We start from the raw sequence: 21,375 nt of genomic DNA on the forward strand, positions 1-21,375 counted from the left end.
TCCAGGGAAAATGGGATCCAGGGAAAATGGGAATCAGGGAAAATGGGATTCTGGGATAACGGGATCCAGGGAAAATGGGATCGAGGGAAAAAAAATTCGGGATAATGGGATCCAGGGATAACGGGATCCAGGATAACGGGATTCGGGATAACGGGATCCAGGGAAAATGGGATTCTGGGAAAATGGGATCAAGGGAAAATGGGATTCTGGGATAATGGGATCCGGGGAAAATGGGATTTTGGGAAAATGGGATCCAGGAAAAATGGGATCAAGGGAAAAAAAATCCAGGGAAAATGGGATCCAGGGAAAATGGGATTCTGGGAAAAAAAATCCAGGGAAAATGGGGTCCAGGATAATGGGATCCAGGGATAATGGGATTCTGGAAAAATGGGATCCAGGGAAAATGGGAATCAGGGAAAATGGATCCAGGGATAATGGGATCCAGGGAAAATGGGATCAAGGGAAAAAAAATCCAGGGAAAATGGGAATCAGGGAAAACGGATCCAGGGATAATGGGAACCAGGGATAACGGGATCCTGGGAAAATGGGATTCTGGGGAAACAGGATCCAGGGATAACGGGATCCAGGATAACGGGATCGAGGGAAAAAAAATCCAGGGAAAATGGGATCCAGGATAATGGGATCCAGGGAAAATGGGATTCTGGGAAAATGGATCCAGGGAAAATGGGATTCTGGGATAACGGGATCCAGGGAAAATGGGATCCGGGGAAAATGGGATCCAGGGAAAATGGGGATTCTGGGAAAATGGGATCCAGAGATAACGGGATCCAGGGAAAATGGGATTCTGGGATAATGAGATCCAGGGAAAACGGGATCCAGGGAAAATGGGATTCACGGAAAATGGGATCCAGGATAATGGGATCCAGGATAATGGGATCCGGGATAATGGGATTTTGGGAAAATGGGATTCTGGGAAAATGGGATCCAGGGAAAATGGATCCGGGGAAAATGGGATCTATGGATAATGGTATCCAGGATAACGGGATTCTGGGATAACGGGATCCAGGGAAAAAAAATCCAGGGAAAATGGGAATCAGGGAAAATGGGATCCGGGGAAAATGGGATTCTGGGAAAATGGATCCAGGATAACGGGATCCAGGGAAAATGGGATTTTGGGAAAATGGGATCCAGGATAACGGGATTCTGGGAAAATGCGATTCTGGGATAACGGGATCCAGGATAACGGGATCCAGGGAAAACGGGATCCAGGGATAATGGGATCCGGGATAACAGGATCCGGGATAACGGGATCGAGGGAAGAAAAATCCAGGGAAAATGGGATCCAGGGATAACGGGATCCAGGATAACGGGATCCAGGGAAAATGGGATTCTGGGATACTGGGATCCAGGGAAAATGGGATTTGGGATAATGGGATCCGGGATAACGGGAAACAGGGATAACGGGATCCAGGGATATCAGCATCCAGGGAAATGCACAAATCCCACTGGATATAAATCCAGGAATTCTTGGACCGAAAACACGAAGGAAATTTGGGATTCGGACACACTCAGAGCTCGACATTCCCATGGAAGGGAAGAACAATTCCTTTGGAATTCCCAGAAAATGTTCCCAGCTCTGATCCAACCCCACTCCTACTTCTGGGAATTCCAGAATTCCAGAATTCCAGCACAGAATTCCCAGTTTTTTCAGGATTGTGACATCTCCTGTGCCACAATTTCTCCAGGTTTGGATCCAGGAATTTCTCCAGGTTTGGATCCGGGAATTTCTCCAGGTTTGGATCCAGGAATTTCTCCAGGTTTGAATCCAGGAATTTCTCCAGGTTTGGATCCGGGAATTTCTCCATTCCCACCTCCAAGTTTGAATCCAGGGATTTCTCCAGGTTTGGATCCAGGGATTTCTCCAGAATTGGATCAAGAGATTTCTCCAAGTTTGGATCCAGGGATGTCTCACCTCCAGATTTGGATCCAGGAATTTCTCCAGGATTGGATCCAGGAATTACTCCAGGTTTGGATCCAGGGATTTCTCCAGGTTTGGATCCAGAATTTCTCCAGGTTTGGATCCAGGAATTTCTCCAGGTGTGGATCCAGGAATTTCTCCAGCTCTGGATCCAGGGATTTCTCCAGGTTTGGATCCAGGAATTTCTCCAGGTTTGGATCCAGGGATTTCTCCAGGTTTCAATCCAGGGATTTCTCCAGGTTTGGATCCAGGGATTTCTCCACGTTGGGATCCAGGGATTTCTCCAGGTTTGGATCCAGGGATTTCTCCATTCCCACCTCCAGGTTTGGATCCAGGGATTTCTCCAGGTTTGGATCCAGGAATTTCTCCAGGTTTGGATCCAGGAATTTCTCCAGGTTTGGATCCAGGGATTTCTCCAGGTTTGGATCCCGGAATTTCTCCAGGGTTGGATCCAGGGATTTCTCCAGGTTTGGATCCAGGAATTTCTCCAGGTTTGGATCCAGGAATTTCATCATTCCCATCTCAAGGTTTGGATCCAGGGATTTCTCCAGGTTTGGATCCAGGAATTTCTCCAGCTTTGGATCCAGGAATTTCTCCAGGTTTGGATCCAGGAATTTCTCCAGGATTGGATCCAGGGATTTCTCCAGGTTTGGATCCAGGAATTTCTCCAGGTTTGGATCCAGGGATTTCATCATTCCCACCTCCAGGTTTAAATCCAGGGATTTCTCCAGGATTGGATCCAGGGATTTCTCCAGGATTGGATCCAGGAATTTCTCCATTCCCACCTCCAGGATTGGATCCAGGGATTTCTCCAGGTTTGGATCCAGGGATTTCTCCAGGCTGGATCCAGGAATTTCTCAAAATTCCGTATTTTTCCTTTTGGAAAAACCCTTTTCTGTTGGAAACGCAGCTTTGATCCGACTCCCACATAAAAAATTCCATTTCAGACCCCAAAATTCCGTCCTCTGACGGAGGAAAAGCTCCTGGGGGCGGATTTATTCCGGATAAAAATTCCAGCGGGACGGGAATTCAGCATCTCCAAGGAAACAGCTGGAAAAGCTGCGGATCGTGGAGAAACTGCAGGAATTTCGGCACTCCCGGGATACCAACGGAATCCGGGGGGAATTCCCAGTTCAAACCGGCACCAAACAGGAATATGGAAATTATTGGGAAAAAGAATCGTGGAATTCTGGAATTCAGGTGGAATTCCCAGTTCAAACTGGCACCAAACAGCACCAGAAACTGGGAAAGGACTGGGTTATGGAATCATGGAATTCCGGAATCCAGGTGGAATTCCCAGTTCAGAGCGGCACCAAACAGGAATATGGAAATTATTGGGAAAAAGAATCATGGAATTCCGGAATCCAGGTGGAATTCCCAGTTCAAACCGGCACCAAACAGGAATATGGAAATTATTGGGAGACGAAATCATGGAATTCTGGAATCCGGGTGGAATTCCCAGTTCAGACTGACACCAAACAGGAATATGGAAATTATTGGGAAAAAGAATCGTGGAATTCCGGAATTCAGGTGGAATTCCCAGTTCAGACCGGCACCAAACAGGAATATGGAAATTATTGGGAAAAAGAATCGTGGAATTCTGGAATCCAGGTGGAATTCCCAGTTCAGAGCGGCACCAAAAAAATCTGGAAATTATTGGGAGACAGAATCATGGAATTCCGGAATCCGGGTGGAATTCCCAGTTCAAACTGACACCAAACAGGAATATGGAAATTATTGGGAAAAAGAATCGTGGAATTCCGGAATCCAGGTGGAATTCCCAGTTCAAACTGACACCAAACAGGAACAGGGAAATTATTGGGAAAAAGAATCGTGGAATTCCGGAATCCAGGTGGAATTCCCAGTTCAAACTGACACCAAACAGGAATAGGGAAATTATTGGGAGACGAAATCATGGAATTCTGGAATCCAGGTGGAATTCCCAGTTCAGACTGGCACCAAAAAGGAATACTGAAATTATTGGGAAAAAGAATCGTGGAATTCTGGAATTCGGGTGGAATTCCCAGTTCAGACCGGCACCAAACAGGAATATGGAAATTACTGGGAAAAAGAATCGTGGAATTCCGGAATTCACGTGGAATTCCCAGTTCAAACTGACACCAAACAGGAATAGGGAAATTATTAGGAAAAAGAATCATGGAATTCCGGAATTCCAGGTGGAATTCCCAATTCAGACCGGCACCAAACCTATCCCGAAAATCCCGAAAATTCCCTTGGCGCATCCGGCTCTTCCCGCACGTTGTATGTGGATTTCTGATTTTTGGGGTTTTTTTTTTGTTTTGCTTTTTTTTGGTGGGTAAACAGAAAATGAGGAATTTTTTCCCAAAAAAAACCCCTCTGCTGTTAAATCCCCCGGAATTCTTACGGAAACACAAATTCCTCTGCCCATCATTCCCCAAAATTTGAATTTATATTAAATTATTGTATTCCATAGGATGGAAAAAAAGCTTTCCTTGAGTTCCCAAAATCCCATCAATTCCAACCCAAAATTCTCCCTCTGCTGTCAGGAAAAATGGGAATTTTTCCAGTTTTTTATCCCAGCTTTTCTCCGGGAAAATTCCGGACACATTCCCCGGTTATTTTCAGATTAAGAGAAAAATATCTTAAAAAAAAAAAATAAATCCCCAAAGGATTTATTTTAACGAAAATACCTGAAATTACGGCGATTTTCCGTGCCCCGTGTTCCTCCCTGGCGATCCTCTCCGCCTCCTCCATCAGCAGCATTCCAAACCCCTGGAATGGCAGGAAAAAAGTGGGAAAAATAAAAAAAAATTAAGGAAAATTCTGTCAAAACAAAAGCCACGAGAAAGGTCAGGATGTGGAGACGGGTTCCAAAAAAAATCCGGGAAAAATGGGAAAATTTGTGGGATATGGGGAAGGAATTCCTGGCTGGGCTGGAATTCCCGGAGAATCCTTGGGAGTGTCCAAGGAAAGGTTGGAAAATCAAAGGATTTTGGGGTTGGAAGAGATGGGGTTGAAGGTCCATGGATCCAATCTGGAGAATTCCGGGATTTTGGGATCCAGGACGCTCAGGATCCATCCCGAGGGATTTTTATGGATTTTGGGGATGGAAATTCCAGGGAGACCCTTCCTGGAGTCCCGAATTCCCAAAATTCTTTCCCAGAGAGGAGCCAGGGGTGGGAATGGGATGGGATTGAAGCTCCATGGATCCAATCTGGAGAATTTTGGGATTTTGGGATCCAGGACGCTCAGGATCCATCCTGAGGGATTTTTATGGAATTTGGGGTTGGAAAAGGGAAGGGAGACTCTTTCTGGAGTCCCAAATTCCCAAAATTCTTTCCCAGAGAGAAGCCAGGGGTGGGAATGGGATGGGATTGAAGGTCCACGGATCCAATCTGGAGAATTCCGGGATTTTGGGATCCAGGACGCTCAGGATCCATCCCGAGGGATTTTTATGGAATTTGGGGTTGGAAAAAGGAAGGGAGACCCTTCCTGGAGTCCCAAATTCCCAAAATTCTTTCCCAGAGAGAAGCCAGGGGTGGGAATGGGATGGAATTGAAGGTCCAGGGATCCCATCCCAAACCATTCCGGGATTTTGGGATCCAGGACGATCAGGATCCATCCCAAGGGATTTTTGTGGAATTTGGGGTGGAAAAAGGGAAGGGAGACCCTTCCTGGAGTCCCAAATTCCCAGAGAATTCCCAAAATTCTCCTCTCAGAGAGGAGGCAGCTTTGGAATGGGATGGGATTGAAGGTCCATGGATCCCATCCCAAATCATTCCGGAATTTTGGGATCCAGGACACTCAGGATCCATCCCGAGGGATTTTTATGGAATTCTGATCCATCAGGAAAAACCGATCCCACAAAAGTCCCTTTGGAAGAAACCTGGGAAGTACCAAACCCCATTTCCCCTTCCCAGAGGGAATTGCTGCAGATTCCAGGAAATTCCAATGGAATTCCTCAACCCTGAGCAGGAATTAATTAACAAGGGAAATCCAAAGGCTCCTGAGGGATGGGAATGAAGCAGCTCCAGAAAGGAATTTTTTAAAATTTTTTATGGAATTTTTTGAAATCTCAAAAATCCTGGAATGGCTGGGATGTAATCCCATTGGGAAAAAAAAAATGGGAAAAACCAGAATTCCAGCAAAAAGGAGCTGAAATCCCATCCCAACTCAGAGCGAATGAGCGGAATTCAATGGAATTCCATAAAACTCCGATTTTTTTTTGGGAAAAAGAGACGGAATGAGGATGGAGCCGAGGGAAAAGCGGGAATTCCGGAGGACCTGGTGCTGGAATTTGGAGGGATCGCGGCTGCTGACGGGCACCACGCTGCCGTAGACGTGCAATTCCCGGACGACGGAGACGCCGCCCTTCAGCTCCGGGCGGAAAGTCTCCGGAGAACTTTTCCGGAGGCGGAGAAGCCCCACCAGGATGTCCTGATCCGGATCCTCGTAGGACAGGAACGTCTCCCAGCCCCCGTTGGCCACGTAATCCCGACGGATCAGCTCCACCTGGAACGGGAATGGGATGGGAGGGAAAAATGGGAATGTGAGAGCGAAGCCGATTCCGTGGATCCATAAATATGAGCAAACAGGAAAGGATTCCCTAATGGGAATCCCAAATTCCCAGATGGGAATTTGGGATTGGCCACGGAATCCCGATGGATCAGCTCCAGGAGGGGATGGATGGGCAGGAAAAGGAGGGAAAAAGGGAATGTGGGAGCGAAGCCGATTCCGTGGATCCAAAAATATGAGTGAAAAGGATTCCCTAAAACCAGTTTGATTCCAGATGGGAATTTGGGATTGGCCATGGAATCCCGATGGATAAGATCCAGGAGTGGGATGGGTGAGGAGGGAAAGAAGGAAAAATGGGAATGTGAGAGCGAAGCCGATTCCGTGGATCCATAAATCTGAGTGAAAAGGATTCCCTAAAGTGAGTTTGATTCCAGATGGGAATTTGGGATTGGCCATGAAATCCCAATGGATAAAATCCAATTATTCTGGGAGTGGGATGAGGGAAAGGAGGAAAAAAGGGAATGTGAGAGTGGAGCTGATTCCATGGATCCAAAAATCTGAAAAAACAGGAAAGGATTCCCTAATGGGAATCCGAAATTTCCAGATGGGAATTTGGGATTGGCCACAGAATCCCAATGGATCAATTCCAGGAGGAAATGGGTGAGCAGGAAAAGGAGGAAAAAAGGGAAATGTGAGAGTGGAACCAATTCCGTGGATACAAAAATATGAGCAAAAAGGAAAGGATTCCCTAATGGGAATCCCAAATTCCCAGATGGAAATTTGGGATTGGCCATGGAATGCCGACGGATGAATTCTAGGAGGGGATGGATGAGCAGGAAAAGGAGGGAAAAATGGGAATGTGAGAGTGAAGATGATTCTGTGGATCCATAAATCTGAGCAAACAGGAAAGGATTCCCTAAAGCCACTTTGATTCCAGATGGGAATTTGGGATTGGCCATGGAATCCCAACGGATAAAATCCAATTATTCTGGGAGTGGGATGGATGAGGAGGGAAAAGGAGGGAAAAAGGGAATGTGAGAGCGGAGCCGATTCCGTGGATCCATAAATCTGAGTGAAAAGGATTCCCTAAAGTGAGTTTGATTCCAGATGGGAATTTGGGATTGGCCACGGAATCCCAACGGATCAACTCCAATTATTCCGGGAGTGGGATGAGGGAAAGGAGGGAAAAAGGGAATGTGAGAGTGAAGCCGATTCCGTGGATGCAAAAATATGAAAAAACAGGAAAGGATTCCCTAATGGGAATCCCAAATTTCCAGGTGGGAATTTGGGATTGGCCACGGAATTCCGACGGATCGGCTCCACCTGGAACGGGAATGGGATGGGAGAGGAGGGAAAAATGGGAATGTGAGAGCGAAGCCGATTCCGTGGATCCATAAATCTGAGTGAAAAGGATTCCCTAAAGGGAGTTTGATTCCAGATGGGAATTTGGGATTGGTCACGGAATCCCAATGGATCAACTCCAATTATTCTGGGAGTGGGATGAGGGAAAGGAGGGAAAAAAGGGAATGTGAGAGCGAAGCCGATTCCGTGGATCCATAAATATGAGCAAACAGGAAAGGATTCCCTAATGGGAATCCCAAATTCCCAGATGGGAATTTGGAATTGGCCACGGAATCCCAACGGATCAATTCCAGGAGGGGATGGATGAGCAGGAAAAGGAGGGAAAAATGGGAATGTGAGAGTGAAGATGATTCTGTGGATCCAAAAATATGAAAAAACAGGAAAGGATTCCCTAAAGCCACTCAGGAAAGGATTTCCTAAAGCCAGTTTGATTCCAGATGGGAATTTGGGATTGGCCACGGAATCCCAACGGATTAGCTCCAATTATTCTGGGAGTGGGATGGGTGAGCAGGAAAAGGAGGAAAAAGGGAATGTGAGAGCGGAGCCGATTCCGTGGATCCACAAATCTGAGTGAAAAGGATTCCCTAAAACCAGTTTGATTCCAGATGGGAATTTGGGATTGGCCATGGAATTCCAATGGATTAATTCCAATTATTCTGGGAGTGGGATGGGTGAGGAGGGAAAGGAGGGAAAAAGGGAATGTGAGAGCGAAGCCGATTCCGTGGATCCATAAATATGAGCAAACAGGAAAGGATTCCCTAATGGGAATCCCAAATTTCCAGATGGGAATTTGGGATTGGCCACGGAATCCCAATGGATAAGATCCAATTATTCTGGGAGTGGGATTTATTAATACATAGATAAATATATTTTATTTTTATTTTATATATATTTTGTGTATATTAATAGATGGATAAATATATTCTATCTCTATTTTATATTTATCTACATTACTACATAAATATATTTTATCTGTATTTCAGATATATTTATCTGTATTAATAGATAAATGTATTTTATCTATATTTTGTCTATATATTCATGTGTGTTAATAGATAAATATATTATATTTATTAAATATATTATATTTATTAAATATATTATATTTATTAAATATATAATATAAATAGATAAATATATTCTCTCTATATTTAATATGTATTTATCTACATTAATACATAGATATACTTTATATATATTTACCTACATTAATACATATAACAATATCTTTTTATCTATATTTTATAGATATTTATATGTGTTAATACATAGATAAATTTAATCTATATTTTATATATATTTATCTATATTAATAGATATCTATAGTAATAGATAAATATATTTTATCTATATTTTGTCTATATATTTATCTACATTAATACATAGATAAATATATTTTGTCTAGATTTTATTTATTTTATCTGTATTTATACATAGATAAATATATTTAATCTATATTTTATATATGTTTATCTACATTAATACATAGATAAATATTGAATCTATATTTTATCCATATATATCTACATTAATTCATAAATATATTTTGCCTACATTTTATCTGTATTTTATATATTTATCTATATTAATACACAGATAAATATATTTTATCTATATTTTATCTATATTATATATAGATTTAGCTGTATTAATATATAGATAAATACATTTTATGTCTCTTTTATGCATATTTTATCTATATGTATCTATATTAATATATAAATATATTTTATCTATATTTATGTACATTAATACACAGATAAACAGATTTTGTCTAGATTTTATCTATTTTATCTCTATTAATAGATAAATATATTTAAAATATATTTTATTTATATGTATCTATATAAATATATAAATATATTTTATCTATATTTTGTCTATATATTTATCTACATTAATACATAGATAAATATATTTTGTCTATTTTTCATAGATATTTATCTACATTAATACATAAATATATTTATCTACATTTTACCTATATTTAATATATATTATCTATACTAATAAATAAATAAATATATTTTATCCCCATTTTACCTATATTTTTCCTTATTCTATCAATATTTATCTACATTAATATATAAATATATTTAATCTATATTTTATCTCTATTTTATATATATTTATCTGTATTAATACATAAATATCTTTTACCTATATTTTATTTATATTTATCTATATTAATAGATAAATATATTTTATCTATATTTTATCTATATTTTGTCTAATATTTATCTATATTAGTACATAAATATATTTGATGTTTATTTTATTTATATTTAATCCATATTTATCTACATTAATACATAAATTTTGTCTAGATTTTATCTATATTTATCTATATTAAACATAAACAAATATATTTTATCTATATTTTATCTATATTATCTACATTAATACATAAACTTATTTATCTACATTTTACCTATATTTCATATATATTATCCCTATTAATAAATAAATATATTTAATCTTTATTTCACCTATATTTTATCTATATTTATCTCTATTTCCACACACTTTAATTCAATTTTTCCCCACAAAATCCACATTTCAATTCACCCAATTGCCCAAAACCCCTGAAAATTCACCCAAAAATACCAAATTCCCCCTTCCACGCATTTCCCAAATCCCGATTTTCCCGGGGAAAAAAGGGGGAATTTTGGGAATTTCGGGAATTTTTGGAATTGCGAACCCAGGGCAGCGATTGGTTGATCTGATCCGTGAATTTCCTCAGGAATTGGGGAAAAAAAATGGAATTTTTACCTGGTAGGGGCGGACTTTGTTGTGGATTTCCTGAATTCCGACCTCGCGCGTCCGAATGTCGCGGCACTGCGGGAAAAGGGCGGAAAATTCTGGAAAAATCTGGGAAATTCCAGAAAATTCCAGGAAATTCCGGAAAATTCTGGAAAATTCCTGGTGAATTCCCAAGGGGGGAACTCGCTTGTGGTGAAGGGGAAATTGGGAAAAGTCAGACATTCCAAATATTCCCTTCCAGAAATCCCAAAAATTTCCTCCAAAAATTCCAAATATTTTGTTCCAGAAATTCCAAATATCCCCTAAAAAAATCCCAAATATTCCCTTCCAGAAATCCCAAATATTCCCTCAAAAAATTCCAAATATTTTGTTCCAGAAATCCTAAATATTTCGTTCCAGAAATCCCAAATATTTCGTTCCAGGAATCCCAAAAAACCCATTCCAGAAATCCCAAAAATCTCTCTCAGAATTCCCAAATATCCCCTCCAGAAATCACAAATATTACATTCCCAGAAATCCCAAATATTACATTCCCAGAAATCCCAAATATCCTCTCAAAAAAATCCCAAATATTTCATTCCAGAAATTCCAAATATTCCATTCCAGAAATCCCAAATATTTCGTTCCAGAAATCCCAAATATCTCCTCAAAAAATCCCAAATATCCCCACAAAAAATCTCAAATATCCTCTCAAAAAATCCCAAATATTTCATTCCAGAAATTCCAAATATTCCCTCAAAAGCTCCCAAATATTTCGTTCCAGAAATCCCAAATATTTAATTCCAGGAATCCCAAATATCCCCTCAAAAAATCCCAAATATCCCCTCAAAAAATCCCAAATATCCCCACAAAAAATCCCAAATATCCCCACAAAAAATCCCAAATATTTTGCTCCAGAAATTCCAAATATTCCCTCAAAAAAATACCAAATATTTCATTCCAGAAATCCCAAATATTTCGTTCCAGGAATTCCAAATATTCCCTCAAAAAATCCCAAATATGCCCTCAAAAAATCCCAAATATGCCCTCAAAAAATCCCAAATATCCCCCCAAAAAATCTCAAATATCCCCTCAAAAAATCCCAAATATCCCATTCCAGAAATCCCAAATATTTCGTTCCAGGAATTCCAAATATCCCCTCAAAAAACCCCAAATATCCCCACAAAAAATCCCAAATATCCCCACAAAAAATCCCAAATATTTTGTTCCAGAAATTCCAAATATTCACTCAAAAAATCCCAAATATTTCGTTCCAGAAATCCCAAATATTTCCTCAAAAAATTCCGAATATCCCCTCAAAAAATCTCAAATATCCCCACAAAAAATCCCAAATATTCCCTTCCAGAAATCCCAAATATTTCTGTAAAAAATTCCAAATATTTTGTTCCAGAAATCCCAAATATTTTGTTCCAGAAATTCCAAATATCCCCTCAAAAAATCCCAAATATCCCCTCAAAAAATCCCAAATATCCTCTCAAAAAAATCCCAAACATTTCATTCCAGAAATTCCAAATATTCACTCAAAAAATCCCAAGTATTTAATTCCAGAAATTCCAAATATTCCCTCAAAAAATCCCAAATATTTCATTCCAGAAATTCCAAATATTTCATTCCAGAAATCCCAAATATTCCATTCCAGGAATTCCAAATATCCCCTCAAAAAATCCCAAATATCCCCTCAAAAATCTCAAATATCCCCACAAAAAATCACAAATATCCTCTCAAAAAATCTCCAATATTTTGTTCCAGAAATCCCAAATATTCCCTCAAAAAATCCCAAATATTTTGTTCCAGAAATCCCAAATATCCTCTCAAAAAATCCCAAATATTTCATTCCAGAAATTCCAAATATTCCCTCAAAAAATCCCAAATATTTTATTCCAGAAATCCCAAATATCCCATTCCAGAAATCCCAAATATTTCGTTCCTGAAATCCCAAATATCCCTCCCAGAAATCCCAAATATTTTTTTGGGATTTGAGGTTTTCTGCAGGATTTGGGGATTTTTTTTGGATGGGGATTTGTATTTTTTTGGGAATTGGTTTTTTTTTCCTGGGATTTGGGGTTTATAAGGGTAAAAAAAGGGGGGAAAATGGGTGAAAAAAATGGACCAAAAAAAGGGAAAAAATTGGTGAAAAAATTGGGAAAAATGGGGAAAATGGGAAAAAATATGGGAGAAAATGTGGAAAAAAGGGAAAAATGGGGAAAAGGGGAAAAAATGGGGAAAAAATGGGGGGAAATGGGAAAAAATGGGAAAAATGTGGAAAATGGAAAAAAGGGGAAAATGGGGAAAAGGGGAAAAAATGGGGAAAAAATGGGGGGAAATGAGGAAAAAATGGGAAAAAATGTGGAAAATGGAAAAAAGGAAAAAATGGGGGAAAACGGGTGAAAAAAAATTGAAAAAATGGGGAAAAAATGGGGGGAAATGGGAAAAAATGGGAAAAATGTGGAAAATGGAAAAAAGGGGAAAAATGGGGAAAAATGGGAAAAAATGGGAAAAAATGGGGGGAAATGAGAAAAAAACGGGAAAAAATGTGGAAAATGGAAAAAAGGGAAAAATGGGGGGAAATGGGAAAAAATTGGGAAAAAATGGGGGGAAAATGGGAAAAAATGGGAAAAATGTGGAAAATGGAAAAAAGGAAAAAATGGGGGGAAATGGGGGAAAATGGGTGAAAAAAATTGAAAAAATGGGAAAAAATGGGAAAAAATGGGCAAGAAAATGAGGGAAAAAATGAGCGGAAAAATAGGTGGGAAAATGGGGAAAAATGGGAATAAATGGGGGAAAATGGGGGAAAAATGGGCAAAAATGGGCAAAAAAAAAAAATTAGAAAAATTAGGGGGGAAAATGTTGGTTTTTTTTAAAGTAAAATTATGATTTTTTAATATATTTTTAAGCCAAATCTGTTTATTTTGAGGTTTTTTTACCCCACATGATTTGTTATTTTTGACAATAACTCTGAAGTGTTTCGCAATAATCGATTTAAATGGATATAAATTATTTATAAAGTGTTTATTAATGTATTTTTTATGATTATAAATTGATTTTTTTTGGAATTTACCTCAGTGCCCAAGTCCTTCATCCTGGCCAGGGCGAGTTCCCGCAGGTTCCCGTGTTCCACCCCGGAGCTGACCAGGGGCATGGGAATATCCCTAAAAAAAAACCAAAAAAATTCAAATTATTGCGGCTGAATTAACAAAAAATTAGCAAAAAATGAGCAAAAAATTCACCAAAAAACAAATCCCAAATTGCTGAATTCCCACCCCGGAGCTGACCAGGGGCATGGGAATATCCCTAAAAAAAACCCAAAAAAATTAAAATTATTGCGGCTGAATTAACAAAAAATTAGCAAAAAATGAGCAAAAAATGAGCAAAAAATTCACCAAAAAACAAATCCCAAATTGCTGAATTCCCACCCCGGAGCTGACCAGGGGCATGGGAATATCCCTAAAAAAAAAGAGAAAAAAATTCAAATTATTGCAGCTAAATTAAGAAAAAATGAGCAAAAAATGAGCAAAAAATTAGCAAAAAATAAATCCCAAATTGCTGAATTCCCAAATTTGATTAATTACTTCGAACTGAAGGGTTTGGGTGGATTGGAAATAAAATAAAGAAATAAATAAAAGTGGGAGGAAAATGGAAAGTGAAAATGAGAAATGGAAAATTAAAAGAAATTAGAGGTTTTATTAAGAGTAAAAATGTGGGGTTTTGTTTTATATATATGAATTATATATATTAAATAAATATGTATTTATAGAAAGAATTATATATATTATATATTATATAGCATTTATTATGTATTATATATTTTATGTTATATATTTTATGTTATATATTTTATGTTATATATTATATATTATATATTATATATTATATATTATATATTATATATTATATATTATATATTATATATTTTATATTATATATTATATATTATATATTATATATTATATATTACATATTATATATTATATATCATATATTATATATCATATATTATATATTATATATCATATATTATATATTATACATTATATATTATACATTATATATTATATATTATATATTATATATTATATATTATATATTATATATTATATATTATATATTATATATTTTATGTTATATATTATATATTATATATTATATATTATATATTATATATTATATATTATATATTATATGTTATACGTTATACGTTATATGTTATATATTATATGTTATATATTATATATTATATATTATATATTATATATTATATATTATATATTATATATATAATATTCTATATTGTATATTATATATTATATGTTTATGTTATATGTTATATGTTAATGTTATATATTATATATCTATTATACATTATATATTATACATTATTTATTATATATTATATATTATATATTATATATTATGTTATATATTATATATTATATATTATATGTTTATGTTTATGTTATATGTTTATATTATATATTATATATTTTATGTTATATATTATATATTATATATTATATATTATATATTATATATTATATATTATATATTATATATTATATATTATATATTATATATTATATATTATATATTATATATTATATATTATATATTATATATTATACATTATATATTATATATTATATAATTCTCATTCCATCTCTCATTCCAGATGTCAAATTTCCTGGAATTCCCTCTCATTCCAGATTTTTTTAGTTAATTATTTTAAATAATGGGATCCAGCCAATTAATTATGTGCCGTGGGATCCACCCAATTAATTATCTGCCGTGGGATCCACACAATTAATGATCCGTCATGGGATCCACCCAATTATCCATCAGGAGATGCATCCAATTAATTAGCCAGCATGGGATCCATCCTATTAATTATTCATCATGGGATCCATCCCACTAATTATCCATTATGGGATCCACCCATTATCCATAATGGGATCCAATTAATGATCAATCATGGGATCCACCCGATTAATGATCCACCATGGGATCCATGCCATTAATTATCCATCAGGGCATCCATCCAATCAATTATCCATCATGAGATCCATCTCATTATCCATCATGGGATCCATCCCACTAATTATCCATCACAGGATCCAATTAATGATCCATCACAGGATCCGCCCAATTAATGATCCATCATGGGATCCATTCCATTAATTATCCATCAGAGCATCCATCCAATTAATGATCCATCATGGGATCCATTCCATTAATTATCCATCAGAGCACCCATCCAATTAATGATCCATCATGGGATCCATCCCACTAATTATCCATTATAGGACCCACCCATTATCCATCATGGGATCCAATTAATGATCGATCACGGGATCTAGCCAATTAATGATCCATCATGGGATCCATTCCATTAATTATCCCTCAGAGCATCCATCCAGTTAATTATCCATCATGGATCCATCCCACTAATTATCCATTATAGGATCCACCCATTATCCATCATGGGATCCAATTAATGATTGATCACAGGATCCACCACATTAATGATCCATCATGGGATCCATTCCATTAATTATCCATCATGGTGCTCCAATTAATGATCCATCACAGGATCTGCCCAATTAATGATCCATCATGGGATCCATTCCATTAATTATCCCTCAGGGCATCCATCCAATTAATTATCCATCATGAGATCCATCTCATTATCCATCATGGGATCCATTCTAATAATTATCAATCACGGGATCCAATTAATGATCCATCACAGGATCCGCCCAATTAATGATCCATCCTGGCATCCATTCCATTAATTATCCATCCAATTAATTATCCATCATGGGATCCAAATAAGGACCCATCACGGGATCGGCCCAATTAATGATCCATCATGGGATCCATCCATTATCCATCATGGGATCCAATTAATAATCCATCACAGGATCCACCCCATTAATGATCCATCATGGGATCAATTCCAATAGTTATCCATCAGGGCATCCATCCAATTAATTATCCATCATGGGATCCACCCATTATCCATTATGGGATCCATCCCACTAATTATCCATCATGGGATCCAATTAATGATCCATCATGGGATCCATTCCATTAATTATCTATCAGAGCACCCATCCAATTAATTATCCATCATGGGATCCATTCCACTAATTATCCATCAGAGCATCTATCCAATTAATTATCCATCATGGGATCCATTCCAATAATTATCCATCAGAGCATACATCCAATTAATTATCCATCATGGGATCCATCTCATTATCCATCATGGGGTCCATCCCACTAATTATCCATCATGGATCCAATTAATGACCCATCATGGGATCCGTTCAATTAATTAACCATCAGAGCACCCATCCAATTAATTATCCATCATGGAATCCACCCATTATCCATCATGGGATCCATTCCAATAATTATCCATCAGATCACCCATCCAATTAATTATCCATCATGGGATCCATTCCATTAATTATCCATCAGAGAATCCATCTAATTAATTATCCATGATGGGATCCACCCATAATCTATCATGGGATCCATCCCACTAATTATCCATCATGGATCCAATTAATGATCCATCACAGGATCCGGCCAATTAATGATCCATCCTGGGATTAATTCCATTAATTATCCATCGTGGTGCTCCAATTAGTGATCCATCACAGGATCCACCCAATTAATGATCCATCCTGGGATCCATTCCATTAATTATCCATCCAATTAATTATCCATTATGGGATCCAATTAATGACCCATCACAAGATCCACCCAATTAATGATCCATCCTGGGGTCCATTCCACTAATTATCCATCAGGGAATCCAATTAATGATCCATCACAGGATCCACCCTATTAATTACCCATCACGGGGTCCACCCCATTAATTACCCACCCCAGTAATTAATCACCCACCACGGGACCCACCCATTATCCCTACGGATCCTCCCAGCCCCGGGATCCGTCCCCATCCGGTGTCGGAAGCGGCGCTTCCGGAACTTTCCGTGCGTTTCCCCATTTCCCACCCGCACAGCTCCGAGTAAGATCTTCCCTTAATTACTGGGAGATAATTAGGGCTGGGAGCTAACGAAGGCCGAAGTTGTATTAAGGAATTATCCCTACGCATCCTCCCAGCTCCAGGAGTTGTTCCCGTCCGGTGTCGGAAGCGGCGCTTCCGGAACTTTCCGTGCATTTCCCAATTTCCCACCCGCACAGCTCCGCGTAAGATCTTCCCTTAATTACTGGAGGTAATTAAGGCTGGGAGCTAACGAAGGCCGAGGTTTTATTACGGAATTGAGCCGATTCCGGCCGGGAATCACCTCTGGACGCGGTAGACGGAACTTTCCGTGCGTTTCCCCATTTCCCACCCGCACAGCTCCGCGTAAGATCTTCCCTTAATTACTGGGGATAATTAAGGCTGGGAGCTAACGAAGGCCGAGGTTGAATTAAGGAATTATCCCTATGGATCCTCCCAGCCCCGGGAGTTGTCCCCGGCCGGTGTCGGAAGCGGCGCTTCCGGAACTTTCCGTGCGTTTCCCAATTTCCCAGACAACGACCAGCTCCGAGTAAGATCTTCCCTTAATTACTGGGGATAATTAAGGCTGGGAGCTAACGAAGGCCGAGGTTTTATTACGGAATTGAGCCGATTCCGGCCGGGAATCACCTCTGGACGCGGTAGACGGAACTTTCCGTGCATTTCCCAATTTCCCAGACAATGACCAACTCCGAGTAAGATCTTCTCTTAATTACTGGGGATAATTAAGGCTGGGAGCTAACGAAGGCCGAGGTTGTATTACGGAATTGAGCCAATTCCGGCCGGGAATCACCTCTGGACGCGGTAGACGGAACTTTCCGTGCGTTTCCCCATTTCCCACCCGCACAGCTCCGCATACGATCTTCCCTTAATTACTGGGGGATAATTAAGGCTGGGAGCTAACTAAGGCCGAAGTTGTATTAAGGAATTATCCCTACGGATCCTCCCAGCCCCGGGAGCCGTCCCCGTCCGGTGTCGGAAGCGGCGCTTCCGGAACTTTCCGTGCGTTTCCCAATTTCCCACCCGCACAGCTCCGAGTAAGATCTTCCCTTAATTACTGGGGATAATTAAGGCTGGGAGCTAACGAAGGCCGAGGTTTAATTATGGAATTGAGCCGATTCCGGCTGGGAATCACCTCTGGACGCGGCGCTTCCGGAACTTTCCGTGCGTTTCCCCATTTCCCACCTGCACAGCTCCGAGTAAGATCTTCCCTTAATTACTGGGGATAATTAAGGCTGGGAGCTAACGAAGGCCGAGGTTGAATTAAGGAATTATCCCTACGGATCCTCCCAGCCCTGGGAACTGTCCCTGTCCGGTGTCGGAAGCGGCGCTTCCGGAACTTTCCGTGCGTTTCCCCATTTCCCACCCGCACAGCTCCGAGTAAGATCTTCCCTTAATTACTGGGAGGTAATTAAGGCTGGGAGCTAACGAAGGCCGAGGTTGTGTTAAGGAATTGAGCCGATTCCGGCCGGGAATCACCTCTGGACGCGGCGCTTCCGGAACTTTCCGTGCGTTTCCCAATTTCCCACCCGCACAGCTCCGCGTAAAATCTTCCCTTAATTACTGGGGATAATTAAGGCTGGGAACTAACGAAGGCCGAGGTTTTATTAAGGAATTATCCCTACGGATCCTCCCAGCCCCGGGAGCCGTTCCCGGCCGGTGTCGGAAGCGGCGCTTCCGGAACTTTCCGTGCGTTTCCCAATTTCCCAGACAACGACCAGCTCTGCTAAGATCTTCCCTTAATTACTGGGGATAATTAAGGCTGGGAGCTAACGAAGGCCGAGGTTGTATTAAGGAATTGAGCCGATTCTGGCCGGGAATCACCTCTGGACGCGGCGCTTCCGGAACTTTCCGTGCGTTTCCCCATTTCCCACCCGCACAGCTCCGAGTAAGATCTTCCCTTAATTACTGGGAGATAATTAAGGCTGGGAGCTAACGAAGGCCGAGGTTGAATTAAGGAATTATCCCTACAGATCCTCCCAGCCCCGGGAGCCGTCCCCATCCGGTGTCGGAAGCGGCGCTTCCGGAACTTTCCGTGCGTTTCCCCATTTCCCACCCGCACAGCTCCGAGTAAGATCTTCCCTTAATTACTGGGGATAATTAAGGCTGGGAGCTAACGAAGGCCGAGGTTGAATTAAGGAATTATCCCTACGGATCCTCCCAGCCCTGGGAACTGTCCCTGTCCAGTGGCGGAAGCGGCGCTTCCGGAACTTTCCGTGCGTTTCCCAATTTCCCAGACAACAACCAGCTCTGAGTAAGATCTTCCCTTAATTACTGGGGATAATTAAGGCTGGGAGCTAACGAAGGCCGAGGTTTTATTAAGGAATGGAGCCGATTCCGGCCGGGAATCACCTCTGGACGCGGTAGACGGAACTTTCTGTGCGGTTCCCCATTTCCCAGACAACGACCAACTCCAAGTAAGATCTTCCCTTAATTACTGGGGGATAATTAAGGCTGGGAGCTAACGAAGGCCGAGGTTGAATTAAGGAATTATCCCTACGGATCCTCCCAGCCCGGGAGCCGTCCCCGGCCGGTGTCGGAAGCGGCGCTTCCGGAACTTTCCTTGCATTTCCCCATTTCCCAGACAACGACCAGCGCCGCTAAGATCTTCCCTTAATTACTGGGGATAATTAAGGCTGGGAGCTAACGAATTAAGGAATTGAGCCGATTCCGGCCGGGAATCACCTCTGGACGCGGTAGACGGAACTTTCCGTGCGTTTCCCCATTTCCCAGACAACAACCAGCTCTGAGTAAGATCTTCCCTTAATTACTGGGGGATAATTAAGGCTGGGAGCTAACGAAGGCCGAGGTTTTATTAAGGAATTATCCCTACGGATCCTCCCAGCCCCGGGAGCCGTCCCCGGCCGGTGTCGGAAGCGGCGCTTCCGGAACTTTCCGTGCGTTTCCCCATTTCCCACCCGCACAGCTCCGAGTAAGATCTTCCCTTAATTACTGGGGATAATTAAGGCTGGGAGCTAACGAAGGCCGAGGTTTTATGAAGGAATTGAGCCGATTCCGGCCGGGAATCACCTCTGGACGCGGCGCTTCCGGAACTTTCCGTGCGTTTCCTCATTTCCCACCCGCACAGCTCCGCGTAAGATCTTCCCTTAATTACTGGGGGATAATTAAGGCTGAGAGCTAACGAATTAAGGAATGGAGCCGATTCCGGCCGGGAATCACCTCTGGACGCGGCGCCTCCGGAACTTTCCGTGCGTTTCCCCATTTCCCACCCGCACAGCTCCGCGTAAGATCTTCCCTTAATTACTGGGAGTTAATTAAGGCTGAGAGCTAACGAATTATGGAATTGAGCCGATTCCGGCCGGGAATCACCTCTGGACGCGGCGCCTCCGGAACTTTCCGTGCGTTTCCCCATTTCCCACCCGCACAGCTCCGTGTAAGATCTTCCCTTAATTACTGGGAGATAATTAAGGCTGGGAGCTAACGAAGGCCGAGGTTTTATTACGGAATTGAGCCGATTCCGGCCGGGAATCACCTCTGGACGCGGCACTTCCGGAACTTTCCGTGCGTTTCCCCATTTCCCACCCGCACAGCTCCGCGTAAGATCTTCCCTTAATTACTGGGGGATAATTAAGGCTGGGAGCTAACGAAGGCCGAGGTTTTATTAAGGAATTATCCCTACGGATCCTCCCAGCCCCGGGAGCCGTCCCCGGCCGGTGTCGGAAGCGGCGCTTCCGGAACTTTCCGTGCGTTTCCCCATTTCCCACCCGCACAGCTCCGAGTAAGATCTTCCCTTAATTACTGGGGATAATTAAGGCTGGGAGCTAAC

General features: G+C 40.5%; 1 protein-coding gene across 2 annotated transcripts in view; it reads right to left on the reverse strand.

Annotated features, from left to right (window-relative positions):
- Nucleotides 1–21,375, reverse strand: part of ELP3 (elongator acetyltransferase complex subunit 3) — a 145,760-nt gene that overhangs the window by 15,615 nt on the left and 108,770 nt on the right. For both annotated transcript variants that reach the window (XM_072926249.1, XM_072926250.1), the window contains exons 11-14: nucleotides 13,620–13,710; nucleotides 10,571–10,636; nucleotides 6,206–6,433; nucleotides 4,612–4,693 (exon numbers count right to left, since the gene is read on the reverse strand). In XM_072926249.1, coding sequence (XP_072782350.1) covers nucleotides 4,612–4,693; nucleotides 6,206–6,433; nucleotides 10,571–10,636; nucleotides 13,620–13,710 — 467 coding nt within the window. The remainder of the gene's footprint in view (nucleotides 1–4,611; nucleotides 4,694–6,205; nucleotides 6,434–10,570; nucleotides 10,637–13,619; nucleotides 13,711–21,375) is intronic.

This window comes from Taeniopygia guttata, chromosome 3 (genome assembly GCF_048771995.1).
Source record: "Taeniopygia guttata chromosome 3, bTaeGut7.mat, whole genome shotgun sequence".
Taxonomy (NCBI): Eukaryota; Metazoa; Chordata; class Aves; order Passeriformes; family Estrildidae; genus Taeniopygia; species Taeniopygia guttata.